Source organism: Argentina silus, assembly GCF_951799395.1.
Source record: "Argentina silus genome assembly, chromosome: 12".
Classification (NCBI taxonomy): domain Eukaryota; kingdom Metazoa; phylum Chordata; class Actinopteri; order Argentiniformes; family Argentinidae; genus Argentina; species Argentina silus.
Window position 1 is genome coordinate 17,085,218 of NC_139666.1, and position 17,468 is coordinate 17,102,685.

The following is a 17,468-nucleotide window of genomic DNA, read 5'->3' on the forward strand; positions in this document are numbered from 1 at the left end:
CTCTTCGATACAGGGAGGGGAGGAAGCATCTCACCTCTAACCTAAAGCGTAGGTTTAGTGTGATATGAAAACACCTGTGATTTCTCAGGTGCTGGATTAAAAAAAAAAGGGTAAGAAAGGGTAGAAAGGACATGCTTTGCAGTCCAATTTATTATAACAAAAAGTTTTTTTTTTCTTTTTTTTAAAAAGGTCCAATGCCAGGTCTTCACCAGGCAACCAAAACTAAAACAGCAGGGTTGGGCAGATCTGTGTGATGCTATTCACACACAGTATAAAATGAGAGTGCTGTTGTTTTAGCACAATGGGCCCTAAGAGGAAAAAAAGCCATGTGAAATAGTGAGACCTATTGTGCAAGAGTATTCTACGCCCCATTGTCACCCCAGTGCCACTGTATAAAAGAGTAGAACGGCATTGTAAAGGACGTGGATGAAAAGCTGAAATATTTCTGGCAGCAGCACTAGTGTTGAATAAAGTCACTGTGTACTGAGATACTTTTTATCTACCAAAAAGGACCTATCGACAGTATCCTACTGTATATAATTGGATACAATTATATACAGTGTTTAGTATAATATGCAACCTGAATTCAGACTTTCCTGACTGACCGTTTACACAACATCCGCACAGATACCGAATAGGTAAAACACTGCAAATTAAAAACAAAATTAATACTACTTTTCCCCCCAATATCTTAACAATAACCAGCAGATGCCACAGTGTTCCATGATGTATTTTTCCAAATTGGGCGGCAGGCAGGCAGGCAAACAGGCAGGCAGGCAGGCAGGCAGGCAAGCGGGGAGGCAGAGAGGCAGGCCGGGTCTGAGTGATTGATTTCAGCCCAACACCAGGAGAACCTGGCTGCTTTCAGAGACAATTACAGTCCTCTCCATGTGCCCGTAATAGCCCAGCACTTTAGCGTCATTAAAGCGACGCGAGGAACTGCATTATCCTTTAACCCCATCCCTGGCCATCCCTCCATTGGCAACCCGGGGAGTTCAACCACACACTCTGTCACCTGGAGCACCCATAGAATGCTACTGGAGAGCGGGAACACTGCACAAACTGTGGAATACACAGCATTTTTCAACTCTCTAACTGAAGGGGCATTACTTCATTACTTCATTCTTTAAAGCTTTGGTGTTAATGCTACCAGAGAAAGGCTGGACAGGTGAATTATACACAGGCTTTCAGTGTGAATGAGGATAGGTACAGTAGCATATGTACTGTATAATAACATTGAGGAACAGTTCTACTGAAGTCTGCCGGTCTTAGAATACATGCATGATAAAAATGTGTATGTGTTACATGAAAGTAGGGTTTGATATCAGAATATTATTTGAAAGCTGATAAAGCGATAAATGTGTTCTATGCATATTGTCGCCATGAAATATTTCAAACTTTGCTTTGTCTTCATTTGCTTTACCTTAATTAATTGCAAACGTGCTGAAATTAAGATGCACTTCCAATGAAAAAAAAATAAAAGTATTAATATGAACTGTGTACAAAACCTATGGCTGAAAAGGAAAGTGACAGAGTAAATGCAGCGACAACCTGTGTGTGTGTGTGTGTGTGTGTGTGTGTGTGTGTGTGTGTGTGTGTGTGTGTGTGTGTGTGTGTGTGTGTGTGTGCGTGTGTGTGTGTGTGTCTGTTTGTGTGTGTGTGTGTGTGTGTGTGTGTGTGTGTGTGTGTGTTTGTGTAAGTATGTGTGTGTGTGTGTGTGTGTGTGTGTGTGTGTGTGTGTGTGTTTGTGTAAGTATGTGTGTGTGTGTGTGTGTGTGTGTGTATGTTAGGGCGCATAAACACACTGAAAAAAATCCTAACACAATTATTACAACAATACTAAATCACACCCTTTAAATGCACTAGTAAGGAAGCCTATCATGTTGTTTTTACCTCAAGGACTATGCCATGACACAAAAAATAGATATCCCCGCTCATGATAGTGTTTCCCTCATATTTGCATTTCCAGCTCATTTCAGGATGGGAGATCAATATTAAATCAATCATAATGACAGATTAGATGGCATATTTGACCAGACTGAACCCATCCCATCAGATTGAGCAATACATCAAACCATATGAGCAACCCTAACACTAAAAATGGCCTTTAATCAAATATTGATCTCCACCTAAATCTCGCCAATAACATCCCACACATGAGCATGGTTGGGGGAAATAACAGACTGTATTCTCTAAAATTGCATAATGCATTCAGTTATAACTGACTAACGTTTGAACTCAAATAAAAACATTTGACAGAGGTTGTTTGTTAGTTTGGAAACATATTCTTAGTTATAACTCATTTTCCATTAAGGATGTTTACTGTATTTAGCCTACATGAGGTTGTCTGATTTAACTGTTATGTTTTGTGAAAAAAAAAAACGTTTTTATGCCTATCTACATAAACAGAATGTAGAATTAAACATGATCTATTTATCAACAACTACAATGATGTTTATGCAAGTGTATTTTCTGCTTCGGCGCAATTATGACCTCACTTTAAAAAGTGTTTGCAATCCAAACCAAATCTAACATTAACATACTTTTAAAATGCCTTTATTGTAGTCTTCCTTTAGCTCAGTTTGAATTAAATGCATTTAATAATAATCATCATCATCATCAAAATCATAATAATAATAATAATAATAAGTATCTGTTAAGGTTTGTTTAGTCAAAGTTAACATAAGCAAAATTGTATTGACCTCATGGCTAGGGAAGCTGTTATAGCATAACCTACTTTTATTTCAATGTCATTTAAAAATAAAGTAGAGTTAATAGTGGCCTTAAATTAGAGTGGAGATGTGGCGAGGCAGGCAGGCGCACACAGCGGATGAAGGTGCTCTCGCTCCGGGCTCTGGTTTTCGAGTTTCTGTGCGTTTTAGGTGACACCTGAATTCAAGGCCGTGAAACACTTTTAACACTTCAACTGATTGAAGTGTAACTTTCATTAGTTTGGTTTGAGGAAGTGAGTGACACATCTATGTGTAATAAGCATCAATGCAAATGTAATCAACTTGCCAAAACTTTTTGGAGTGACGCGCACTCGACATCTCCATTTGTAACACACAAGAGACAAAACTCAATGTACCTATCAGCTTTGACACATTAAGACTCAACAGAAATATTACTCTAAAGTGAGTAATTGAAGCCTAATGACATCTGTAAGACGACTTCCATAAAATGGAAAAATGTCTCCCCCTTCCTTTCTTATCAGCCTTGACGCGCAAAGCGGGCGTAAAACATGTACAATATATCCACATTATCATCTCCCTCTGCACTCACCTCGCATTGGTGCAGTCGTTGTACAGAGTCTCGAAGTCTTTTCTCGAGATGAGTTTGCAGCGGTTGACTCCAGGCTGGATGGCGCCGAGCCCTCTGAGGATGCGGACCTGCTCAACATTGCATACGACCGGCGTGATCTCCAGGCGCTTCAGCTTGGTGTACACCGTGTGCAGTCCCCCCACCAGGTGCTTCAGAAACAGGTCGAAAGCCTGGGGAAGGCAGATGAGTTCGCTCCCGTCCACGGTGAAAGACGCCACCTTGGCCCCCCTTAACTCGACCATCTTACACTCGTTGTTCTGCGGAGTGTTTTCAACAGGCGAAGGGGTCGAGTACACTGGCTTGCTGGGCAGAGTCCCGGTCGGGATGCCCGGGCTGCTGGTGGCGAGCAGCTCCGATCTGAACAGGTTCTGTCCGGAGGGGGCCATGGAGGGAGACGGGGAAGAAGTTGTCGACGGTGGGGAGGTTGTCGCTGAAGGAGTTGAGATCGGAGGCGGCTGGACCAGAGGGGTTGGTGGGATCAAAGCAGCCGGTACGGCCATGGTCACCTAGGGAAGAGTAGCCGAAGTTCAAAGTATAAAACCCAGTCCTGCAAAAAAAAGTACCGCTGTTGAGAAACCCTAAATGAAAGAATCCACGGGAGTTTAGCTCCTCTGATGAGTTGGAGATCAGAAAGAGATGCTGAAAAGACGTGGTGAGTGAGGTTTGGGCTGTGCGCGGCGGGACAATGATCAAAGATAGGAGGAGGAATGACAGGAGGAAAATGAGCTGAAAAGTGCGGCTCCGCTCTGTGGATGAGTTGTTGTTGTCACAAGGTACAGAGAGGGCGGAGCTAGGGGACAGTGAAAGCCTTTGAAGAACAGATAGCACACAAAACACAAATTACACATCATGTTGTTAAATCATATATGACAGTATATATTTCGTTATATTATTGACCCTTAAACACGTTTTTCAGAGCTGGAAAAGGAACATTTGATGTAGAGCTTAAGTAAAACAATTACCGACTTATTAAACAGCTTAATGACAAAAATTAACCCACTTTAAAACACACAAAAAATAAGGCGACATAAATAACCACTCCGTTGAAATGTTATTTGCAAATCACAGATTAATGCAATTATTTCAATTATTATACACCAGCTATCTAAATACACACAGAGACTGTTAAGTGTGCGAGGGTGTTATCATGGATGAGCACTATTTGACAATTGAAGTGTGAAATTGACTGATAAAATTCGTGATTCTCATGCATCTATCGTACTTCCCCAAACTTCCAACGCCCTTTAAAGAGGCTTTTAGGTGACTCAGAATTGCATGGTGTGAGTTTTCAGTGTGACTCAGGTGCCAAATGTGTCAACAAAAGACTAATGTGATGAATGTGAGGGTACTGAAATAAAGTGAAATCATTAGTTTGTAACAGATACAGGTGTCAAGGCTTATATCTGCTTAAATTATCATGAGGTGTCAACATGCACTATCAACTGTCTGTTCTTCCTCCCTGTTTCAATTTGTATCCAGCTCTCCATTTTCAGCCACCCATGTATCACCTCAATGGTTAAGTACTCTTGAGTTCATTGCTGTTTAATTAACATGTTATTGGTGCAATCAACAACATTTGTTTATTTTGGGGATTTGGAGGTAATGGAGTTGTGTAACAGTGATCAATTTATCATACATACTGTACATACTGTACTTTTCCTTTAACACCCAGTGGATTCCTGTTGTGTGTCAGATCTGCCTTAAGATAAGCAGTGTGCCGTTTCAAAATTATCATTCAGGGAAAGAGGTAGCTTGTAGTGTAAAATCAATAGCTACTTAAAATTCATAGCCAGGCAATCCATTTGCCCTTTATGTTGCTAACCTTTCGCTTAAATATGCACCATATTAAGATTTCATTATATACAATGAATGTCACAATAGTTTGCCCACTATTTTTCATGTTTGCATGGGTTAACTGCAAATCACTGTACTCATAATCTGGAGAAACGACTGTCATTAATGTTGTTCAAAGTAAAATACGTTTAAAAGCACCACAGGATACTTATGATGTTTTAGTTTCAAATGCCTCTTAACAAGCTGGGTGGGCACTATGTATCAGACCTCAGCTATCAAAACACAACCCCTATGAAAAAACATGGCTTATGGTATCATATACACTGTTATTCTCAATACTATTCATTTGCCCTGGTGAATGGGGGTGCTTGACTCATGTCCTTTTGGAAAGCTGTACAGGGGCATGAATTGTGTACAGGCTTATTGGCAGGAAAAGCATGTCAGATGGCTTTTTCCGTTATGAAGTAAGTACAATGAATTTCCACCTTGACTTGACTTGTAAGCACTTGTTCACCATGCTTCTTTGCCTAGCAAGAAGTGTTTTTTGGTTGAAAGACCAAGACAAAGTCGATGGAAATCGTTTTTGTCAGCACCAAATAACAATAAATGATTGTGTGAGCATGTTGTGTCAAAGTTGTCAGTTGTCCCTTTGTAAGTATTACTACCCCTGGCAACCAGAAGAGTATGAATATGATCAACTCTGACAATCGTTGTTGTGTGAAGTTGGTTACAAGTCATTAGCTACTTTACATAGTTTAGAGAGTTTCCACAAGTCCATGAAACTGTAAAGAAAATGAGGACATTGCAAACAAATGACTACTGTCCAAATGTAATCACCCCAAAACTGATGAATGGCATCAGCAAAGTATTTAAAAATGTATAGATATGAGACAAGACTTCTGTATGATCAATGACACAGTATATTGTTTGATGTAATAATTTATTCACCCCATAAAGCTTTTATAAAACAATGTTGAAAAGCAATTTAAATTAAATTCATTTAAATGTCAATTCTCATGGTTAGGATTTTTCTATAATTGGCTATTTAATTAAAATAATTTTCATAGTCATTAATACAGCCAGCAACTTGTAGTGACGTGTTTTAATTACATGGTATTAACAAAATTGATATGCTTTAGAAAGCATGGTGAATAAGAAATAATTAGACCAATCATACATCATCCCCTTATGGACATTAAGTGTATCACAATATAATTGATGAACTTAAAAAACGGGGGAGATAAATAACTTTAATTGTACAGAGTTGGTGTACGGAGCTGGGAACAAAGAATCATACTGACTATACATAATATATTTCAACAGCAATTCATTATCAGCAACATCACTAAGCACTCTGTGCCCACTCCTCTCCCTTAACCTATGATTACATGACATTTGAAACCAGTGATATTGTGTAATCTTTTAAAATGTCCTTTTACCCAACATCAATTAATCATCAAACTCTTCTTTTGCATGGACTAATGAACGAAGGAGATGGAGCTTCAAATATAAGAATCATTTAGATGCTTGGAATAAAGCACGTATTGATCTTGAATATTTGTTTCTCCAAGGTTACACTGCCTTGACCCCATCTTTCCTGAGACACCACCCAACACAAACATGCCAATCGGGGTGGAGGGGAGATGTCAGGGCGCACTCTGATGGCTAGGGCTGTATACTAATACTCTTGAATGGCTTCCTATCTGTCTTTCCCTCAGGGACATTAAAAGTATTGCACCTATTAAAAGTTTGATAACTAGTGCCTTACTGCGATATCATTTTCCCCTTACCAAAAACCTAGCTTATGGCAAGGAAGCTATTTGAGAGAATTGGGGCAATGCCAAGGCCCCAAGTGGGATCTCTGACAAGGTATTCTGGGAGTTGAAGTCCACCTGTTCCTGTGGTGACTACCTGCAAAAAGGAGGAGGTATTATACACTGTATACTATACAGTACAGTACATCTTATCATGAAACAATGGATTTAAAATATTTAATTTAGACAGCGTCATTCATATGGTTTGTAAAGTGTTTTAGAATGTGTGAAGGAACTCTGTCATATCCACCAACAATAAGGTAAATGCAAAATCCTCACAAGATGAGAGAGGGAGAGAGAGAGAGAGACCCCAGCCTTTTGAGCTGAGCTAGCAGAATGCTCCTCCATACACACACGCACACACGCACACACACACACACACACACACACACACACACACACACACGCACACACACACACGCACACACACACACACACACACAAACACACACACATACACACACACACACACACACACACACACACACACACACACAGTATGTAAAATACAACCCCTCAGGTAATATCACTCCACAAAAGAGGAGAGAAGATAACTCATTTCATTTTCAAAGAGGCCAACCTCACAGATAGACCCACAATTAGAGCAGTCCTGGCCCACATCCTAGAGTGCTGCATTTGAAGCCATGCAGCTTCTAATATAGCTGGAGTTAGATAGAGAGATTTGTGGATATCTAAATGGCTGTAGCAGAAACCTGTATAAACAGCGGTAATTACCGGCCATTGACAGTCTCTCAGTGTTGTGCTCATTCTGCCACAGCCGCAGTGATTAAAATGAATCCCCATCGACTTCTCCATTAAAGCGCTGGCAGGAGCGATCCCGTGACCTTTCCCCATTGATTGAACATAACAATCACAATTCAATTGTAATGCAAAGAGAACATTTGTTATAATGTACACGAGATGCATGAGGTATTTCCTGGGTGCGGGGAAGGGTAATCAATGGAGTGACTCTTGGCGTGCTGCAAGGAGAACGAGGCTGCGTTCACAGGCCCTAATTCATACAGCCTGCAGTGTATGATGAGGGGCAACGATGTGCATGTAAACACTCTGATTTCTCCCTCATAATCGTTCGATAGGATGATAACAACAACAATGGCTGATTTGTTTATCTATAGTCACTGTCCGACACTGTGTGCGATTTGCGACAATGTGCATTTTCAATTGTCTGATTTCTGCCTCTCACCGTTGTATACGATAGCAACATTGAACACGTCACATACCCATACATGATGACTGTTCTAAATTGTACAATGAAAAGCAGCAACTGATGACTTTCACACGACAGTGGACATACTGTAGAACATATATCTCTGGAAAACATGTTGTCAAGAGAGGAAAAACATTCACTTTAGCTTCGGTTCGGACTCAAATATGGTAAAATAGAGAATATCCAATATTTGTTTCAGTCTTGAACAGTATATTAAGTTTGTGGAGGCACTGTATGTGGTGGCATACTGATGCACAATGAACATCTGGACTCCAGAAAACTTCTGCAAGTAAAAACCACCACTTGCACAATCTATGGACTGCAGGGAAGAAGCATATGTAGAACATCCCATCACCATTCAGTCCCTCTTTAAAAGCTGCACTTGATCATGTCTTTCAAAAACAATCTTATGAAGAGTGTATGTGAATGATGTCCTTAAGGGATTTCTTTTTAGAATCGGGAGATTATAGTTTACACGGACATTAAACAGATTAAACCAGCCAGCTCTCTAAAGGCAGTTTATCTAATGGAGAAAATGTGGTATGCTAATTGAGAAATTCCGACAGTAAAATTATGCTTAAGCCACTTCCTCTCTCTCTCTCTCTCTCTATCTCTCTCTCTCTCTCTCTCTCTCTCTCTCTCTCTCTCTCTCTCTCTCTCTCTCTCTCTCTCTCTCTCTCTCTTTGCTGGAGGATTTCAGTTCAGTTTGAGGAAATCAACTGGCTAATCACAGCCATAAGCTGTGAGACGTTGGCTGAGTGAAACAGTGTTTGCCATGCTAAAAGGTAATTGTCTCCGAAAACTCCATCGATGACAGATTCAATTCCATTTAGTAAATGTTTAATAAATGCTGTACAAACACACAGGCCTATCTCTCTGCGCTCGGAAAACAAAGGGAAACTTTAATTGCTTTAATCATCCCGAGCTTTGACGTTGTTGTTGGCCTTAAAAATAGTGGTTAACAGAAACTGTCTTGTACAGGAAATTGAACTACATTTGGAAAATGATCCGTAATTAAGATATGGGCATCCTGACCAGCTAAGTTGAGACAAACTGTTGTGACTAGGAAAAACATTCCTGGCCATACAAAGCTATTCAATTAACAGAAGGACCCAAGGAAAACAGCCTCCCCATTATGTATCACTTACTTTAATCAGATTGAAAGTGATTGTATTCCCTTTTTGAAGATTCCTTTACACAAACATGTTAATTAACAGATAGGAGGGTGGAAAGATGTATTTTTCATTACTGGGAGAAATAATGTTCCCCTTTAACATCAAGAGAAATCAACTGCTTACTGCTGTTAAACCAGTCAGCGGTGTAAATTCCCTGCCAGCATTTTATTTAAAACCTCATTAATGTGTTTCAACACAGCATAGCTGTACCTTTAATCTGCACTAAAAGGAAATAATGCGTTTCCTGCTTTATTTAGCAGCCTTACTTAACAAGTGTTCCTGTACAATTAGAATTGTTAATAGATCTGAAAACAAAAGGACTTTGAAGGTGGGAAAGTGCTGACATTATTTCACAAGGGAAAAACACTCTTGAGAAAAAAGATCTGCTGCAAATGTAGTTTCCTGGAACAAGGCTCTTTGCAATGCTGGTCGCTCTCATTAGAAATGCCATGCACAGGACGTAAATCAAGGCCAGTAAAACATTTCACTACCACAACACTAAATTACACACTCGGTGTATAGCCACCGTGATTGTGTTTAAACATTGTAATTTGACTTTATTCCCATTAAACGTATGCAGAGTTTTACAATCCATAAACATAGTATCCAGAATAAAAGTTAATAAATGTCAGAATTAGCATTTGAAAAAACATCTTGCTGCATTTTTGCAAATATCAATCTATGAACCTTTCAACATGTCGTCAAACAAAATGCTAATTGTACCTTTAGGAATTTAGGGGACAAGTGACAAGAAATGAGATGCCATGTCCTTTGGAATCAGGAAATCAGCTCTGCTGGCATACTTAGAGCTCAGTGTGAGCAAAGCAAACACAGAGAGAGAGAGAGAGAGAGAGAGAGAGAGAGAGAGAGAGAGAGAGAGAGAGCCCGCACGCGCACGAGAGAGACAGAGAGACAGAGAGACAGAGAGACAGACACAGACAGACATATATATATGTCTGTATGTGTATATATATATGTAGAGAGAGAGAGAGGGAGAGAGAGAGAGAAAAATATTATAGCAGCTCATCTTCTCTCACTGCTCATGTGTATCTGAGAGATCTAAAACATGATTACATAAAATGATTTCTTATCTCTGCCAATATATTTATGCAAAGCAACATGGAGTGTAATGTTACATACAGTATCTTACTAGCCATTACGCAGAATGGTTATTCATTGGGGCTATTCAGCATAAGTGCTTTTCTCAAGGACACTAAAGAGCTGTATGCCCCATCATTAGAACAAGTGACCCCTTGGATACTGGTCTTTAATGGTTTGCCCATACTGCTGCCTATAATGGTTACAGAGAATAGTACTTCCTCTTGATACTCTCTCTCTCATTGGTCTTGCCCACTGTCAGGGCTGGATTAAGCCAAACCTAGCTTTCAATGTCCACCAATCAATTAATCTATCACATTTATTTGTATAGCACTTTTTACATAGACAAATGTCACAAAGCGCTTCACAACAACAACAATATTGAACAATATAAACAATATTTACAATACAAACAATATGAACTAACACCGAACCATAGACCCCCAAAAAGCAAATCAAGCAAATATGCTGTTTACAAAGGACGGCATGCAAGGACCTGTATCTTATTCCGAAAACTCAAAGCATCAATCATCAAAAGTGCACTTGAATATTATGATGTTATCGACTAATAACCCAACGTCTCAAAGGTATAGCTATGCAAAACCGAGTGCTAACCAAGCCATCCTCATGGCAGAAATTGGAATTACACTCACACACAAGTCCAACAGGCTCCATCTTGGAAGCCTACATTACTTTGAAGACAATGAGTAAGTTCTTCCATGTGCCAGAGCGTCATTTACAGTAGGTCTCTGTGTTCTACAAACATGCTCAACAGCACATTCACCAGTGATTATTCATGTCATTCTTCAAAGGTCCTTGAGAGGATTTTGATGCAGCAGTTACTCACACTCCCGCATTAATTCAAGCTTGGTTAAGATTGTGCCATCTGGGCCCTTGTACTTCGCGATTAATGTGATGTGGACTTGATTCATATGTGATGTTGGAGTTCAATAAACAAGGATTTCAGAGTTAAATGGCACATCCAAATGCTGGGGATGAACTCATTTAGGATATCTAATTTGTGTACTTGGTAATAAAGCCCACTCGTAATTGCTTACTATAATCATCTCCCAGATACACAAATATGGGGATTTTGTGATTAACATAATGTGCCTCGTTTGGAGAGAAATTAATCTTACAAATGTAAGATGTCTCCGGACATATGTTAATAAGATTCTTTATTTGCTCTAAATTTACTTATTACTGGTAGAACAAGCTTAGCATTTGTAAATGAAAAGAGAAAAACTTTTCATTCTTGCTAATGAACAAAAATAAAGGAATTATTCCCCTTGAAGAATGTTGTCGTCATTTCATTTCAACAACACGAGATGCACTGCTATAACCTTGATCACGAAACCGCCAATAACAACCCTGTTAATCCCTCTCTAAGACACATTTTCTGTCTCTCGACCCCTCCTTTACCCATGTGTTGGCTTCATTTCACATTCTACCAGGTTGAGGGGTTGCCTCATGTCTATGAGCAAGGCCTGCTGTACTGTACCCTGACTCACAGCACAGTAGCACCACACAACAGCGACCTCTACAGGGATAACAGATAACATCAAGCTCTGATATAACAGCAGCACACATTAAGATACCTACCTACCAGAATAGAGGCACATTTAAGTAATCCCTATCCTCTTTACAGTAACTTTACAATGAGTGAGTCAAGAACAACATACCATACTTGTCGAGTAGACTAAATAGTTTGACAGACTGACTAGTATGACAGGCCTCCCTTTTCAGCTTCATGTACACTCTATCACATACAGTGTACTTCAACTTCAGTATACTGTATGTGAGTGTTTTCAGGAACTACTGGAGAGGAAATAGTAGGTTCCAAAAACCCCATTTTAACTCCTCTGAATGTCTAGTATGTGCTGCGGTTCAGGACAGCTTGAGAGAGCGACAGGACATGGGATGCAAACAGGTGAGATGGCAATCCAGCGGCGCAGTGCCAGTTATTTTTTCTCTCTCTCTCTCTCTCCCTCTCTCTCTCTCTCCCTCTCTCTCTCTCTCTCTCTCTCTCTCTCTCTCTCTCTCTCTCTCTCTCTCTCTCTCCCTCTCCCTCTCTCTCTCTCTCTCTCTCTCCCCCTCTCTCTTTCTCTTCTCTTTGTTGGTGGTGGAAGACAAAGAACAGTGTCTTTCATGGAGTGGAAGAGGAATATGGGCGTGTGCCAAGCAACACAGGGCAGAGCCAAGCTCAGGATCAGGGAAGAGGAATGAATGATGCTAAGATAAGGGAGAAACTAAAGAGGGCAGACCAAACAGGAAAACTAAGGGAGAGAATGTGGGGCGTTGCCTGCTTGGGCTCTGAGAATGTGCTCCATACTCTCGTTGCATGGGTTGTGTTGAGAGCTGTTGTGTTGTGTTGTGTTGGGCTGGGCTGGGCTGTGTTGTGTTGTGTTGTGGTTTGTTGTTGTGTTGTGTTGGGCTGGGCTGGGTTGTGTTGTGTTGTGTTGTGTTGTGTTGTGTTGTGTTGTGTTGGGCTGGGCTGGGCTGGGTTGTGTTGTGGTTTGTTGTTGTGTTGTGTTGGGCTGGGTTGTGTTGTGTTGAGCTGGGTTGAGTTGAGTTGTGTTGTGTTGGGCTGGGTTGAGTTGCGTTGCGTTGGGCTGGGTTGTGTTGAGTTGTGTTGTGTTGTGTTGCGTTGCGTTGCGTTGCGTTGTGTTGCGTTGCGTTGTGTTGCGTTGCATTGCGTTGTGTTGCATTTCATTGTGTTGTGACCTTTCTTGAGGAGGAGCCGTGCATAATGGCTAGTTGATTGGTTTTAGTTTTTTTATCCTAAGAAAGACAATTTGTGGCATATTTAAAAAGTTGCTACTGTAGTAGCAAACCATACGGCTGTCAGTATGACAAGCTTTTAGCCCCCAACCAACCCAAGATGCTTCATGTCTTCAGATGATATGAAATATGCACACTTAAACCAATCTAGTCCAGAACAACCAGCCCTGAGACCATACAAAATCAGTTACCAATTCAGAACACGACCCAGATCGTTGTGTAATTTTCCCTTTTTTCACCATGGATGAAGAGAACACAGGCGATGTTGTGCCCTTTTTTCCCTTTTTCCTGAGTTCTCCTTTATGCATTCAAATTCTGTTCAGCAGCATAAAATCCTCCCAAGAGGCTGTATTGTCCTCTCGCTTGTCCCCTGGGCTCCCCATCTCACAGCAGCATCACCCTGCACAATGTAGCCTAACACCCAGCAGATAGGCTCTCCCTGCACTGCCTCCTTTTAAATAGTCAACTGCAATTTGAAGAAGATTAATTAAAATGCTTTAAAAGGCACTACTGATTGTGTGGATTCTCAAAGACTTTGTGCAAATTATTCCACTTTTTTTTCTGTACTGAGACGGACTGAAACAAACGGACTGAATAGCCTTTCACTGATTTTACCCAAGGAATAATAAACATCTGTTGTATTATTATGTGTGGAAATAAAGGGATACATGCGTTTGCTTGCTCCTCTTGTCTCACTGCATTCAGTGAACTCAGGATACCAAATTTTACACTGATGGCTGAGTTACAATTGCAGTGTTACAAATGTATGAACACTGTAGTTTCATAATGGCTTGGTCCAAATGCTTGAAAAGGCGCATAGGTCTGCTCTGGTGAACTTGAATGTGCGGTCCGTGGTGCATAAAGTAAGCATAAGGCCAACTGTCTAGCAATGAACCTTTACTGAACAAAATGGAAAGCCTAGGGCGTCAGAGCTAATACATTTACACAGAGCATAAGAGAATGACCAAAAACAAATGCATGATAGAATGTTACAGATGGGATCACTGAAAGATGCAGTTGGGGAGAGGGGCTTTATATAACGGCATTCACAAAACAGATGATGAATAGAAGTCTTTCTCTGAGGATAAATCATTTAGTAAGAGGTGATGTTGAAAACGTTCCATGAAGGCGTACATCAATGTGGCTGATGACATTAGTATTGCCTCTAAAACCCATCATAAATTCTCCGATATAGGACTAGTTTTTCAAAGTAAACGGGATACATCTATAGTATCCTAATATTATCATATCTATTCACAGCTGCATGATGCAAATAGGCTCAATAGCATACTTGCCTCTACAAAACTCTCCCACAGGGTAGTAATAAAACAGTACCATTTCCCTCTCTCCCCTCTCCTTTAGAAACACACCAGTCTGCAGCCCTGTGATCTCCACCAGACAAAATGAGACGCAGCAGCTAGAACAGAAATGTGAGGAGCAGAGACAGAGAGAGAGTATTCCCCGCGCTCCTTGAATAGATAATGCTTTTCCTTCACTTCCTTTATTCTTTCAAAAAGAACGCATCAGAGGCCAAATATTAATTCTCCCCGTCATATGGTGGAGAGCTACGCCACTCGCATACTAGGATGTGCTTTTGAATGATTAAGGGAACACATAAAGGGTTTCTTGTGGCGCTTTGAGCTTCCCGTATAGTTCTGAACACACTCTCAACTTATTCCCCACTCTGCAGGAGACTTGATTTTAGAAGACAACATTAATGAAAGCCCCATAACAGGTAGAGACAATGAGATTAGTGCTAATCTAAACACAGCAAGAATCTCAAGCCCCAGCCTCAGCTCTGGCAGGTGAGTTGGGGAAACGGTTTTCTTCAGTTTTCTTCCTTTCCTCCCACCATGAATCTCCTTTAAAGAAATGCCAATAGATCTGATTGCCTAATACTTGGATTCCCTGCCTCTCAGCTCCGGGCCCCATAAAGATGCATGTGTGGAGGAATCACTTCAAGGAATGACATTGACAGAGGAAGTGCTGACTCGCTTCACTGTTTGTCTTTTGATGTGCAAGATCAGATCGATGTACAAGGCGCTCACAGAGCGATGCGCAGGCACATTAGCATGAGCCTGAAGGTGCCTGCTTGCCCTCAATCATTAGCATTTACATCTGACTCTCCAAATAATCAGGATTTACGAATTACTACAGTGTGCCCTGTGCTGAAGAACAGGGGGAAAGCTCTCTGTAACACTTTAGTTGATGGGGAATGAATGAGGTTGTCATCATGAGATATTACACCTACTGTACACAAATATGGCAGAGACACCTTTTGATGTTGATATTTGTTAGCGTTTATGAGATATTTGTGTCCTGTGGCCTTGTGTGCTTCAGTATGATGGCTTCATGTGGAAATTGTCGCTATGAACCTTCATGACTGCTGAGGTCAGATGGATTGAATACTATGTCAGGTTATGCAGACATTATGACTTTACTCAAATATTGGGTTTCTAATGTTCACCTACAGTATACACATATCACAGTACTAGTCATATCCCATGTTGTTTGGTCATTGTAGACTGAAAATTAATAATAACTATGTCCAGGAGCTCCATATTGGTCAACCACTGAGCTAGGGCCTACTGTATACTGTATACTTATTAAGCGTATTAAGTGTGTGTGTGTGTGTGTGTGTGTGTGTGTGTGTGTGTGTGTGTGTGTGGATCTGAGAGGCAAGAGAGGCAGTGCTTTTCCACTACATTTGAATTCATAGTGCTTGCCTGTAACTTCATGCTAATGATCAAAGTTGAGGGGGGAAAAATCTCCTGAGTGCAAGTTATGAAGATGAGATGAGGAGAGGGAGAGAGAGAGAGAGAGGGGGAGAGAGAGAGAGAGAGAGGGGGAGAGAGAGAGAGAGAGAGAGAGAGAGAGAGAGAGAGAGAGGGAGAGAGAGAGAGAAACTGCTTTGCTTCCCTGCTTTGAACACTTTTACACTTTCCAACAAGCTTTGTTTTTTAATTGGCTGAAATTAATCTTAGGGATGTAGATGCCTGATTTGCATTCATTAAAACCCAACCAAAAGAAGTCATGCTTAATTCCAATCAAATTTGCTTAATTATGCATGGCGAGAGATTCCCAAATGAGCGGCGGATTTTTGTTAGCCCCTTTTTTTGTTTCCTATAGCAAATAAAATGTAATGAAGCTGTCTTTTTTTGTTTTACTGAATGTTGAAGAGCATAAGCGGAGCACCTTGAGCTTGGGCTGAAAACAATATTACTGCTAAAGTAATTATAAGAATCTGCATTTTTCATTGTTAATTGTGGATGTCAGCATCATTAATTTTAATTTACGACAGGCAATAAAATTAAGAATACTTTGTGCTGATGTTTTAAATCATGCCTGTGAAGGGGACGTATAATGCAACTTAAATCTCAAGTAGATATTGATTGGGGTGGATGGTCTTTTCTATGAATCTTAAACAGGCAGATGCTGAGAAGCTGCTTGAGACTTCACTTTTACCAGTTAACTCCAGGATCAGGCAGTCTAACACAATTAAAGATGTGTCAGCCTCAAAAGAGACACAAACACTTATATTCAATATTATACTGCATAACGACATGGTGATGTTAAACCTGATAACAACCGTCATAAAGGACCTCTGGTGCTGTTTATTCAAATGCAATGAAAAAAAGATAAAGGTTAATACCCTGGCCTATCTTCTGTATACAGCACCTCGTAATGCAGTGCAGGGTGGGAATAAAATGCTATGCAAATGCAGCTATAAAGATAGCTACAATGGAAGTATTGAAATGTTGAAACGGCGAATAGGCTGTTTCTTCTATCTGACCTGAGAGGAGGTCAAATATGGCTAATTATCACCAAAAGGATGTGTTTGGTTTCCAACCAACTCTTTTAGTCCTGCGAAACTGTGGACGGATGCCACTGCAGAGTATAAACATTAATTCTGTCTAAAATAGACAGTTCACCCTCATTAAACAAAAATGTTACCACTAGCTTAAACATAGACTTATACAGTACTTAAACTTATACTGGCGTAATTGACAGATACTGTGTACAATGTGGTTCTTGGACCTTACCTGTTTTCAACAAGGACATAATATCTATAACAATCATAAACCATTATCAAATAAATTGGCAACCATTAATGAAGCTGCTTAGAAAGCCAATTGATTAGTAGTGTTAACATACAGCAGAGTGAGTTTGAAGCTGCTGTGTTGGGTGTGTGGGTGTGTGGGGGACGTTATGTGTTTCTGCTCCAACATTTGATTTATAGCTTTGTTTGGTCTGTGG

General features: G+C 40.4%; 1 protein-coding gene across 1 annotated transcript in view; it reads right to left on the reverse strand.

The window, feature by feature from the left end:
• dachd (dachshund d) overlaps window positions 1–3,890 on the reverse strand; it is a 93,764-nt gene extending 89,874 nt beyond the window's left edge. The window contains exon 1 of the mRNA XM_083681578.1: window positions 3,283–3,890. Within this exon, the coding sequence (XP_083537704.1) occupies window positions 3,283–3,821 (539 nt within the window). The 5' untranslated portion in view covers window positions 3,822–3,890. The remainder of the gene's footprint in view (window positions 1–3,282) is intronic.
• Window positions 3,891–17,468: the final 13,578 nt, after the last annotated feature.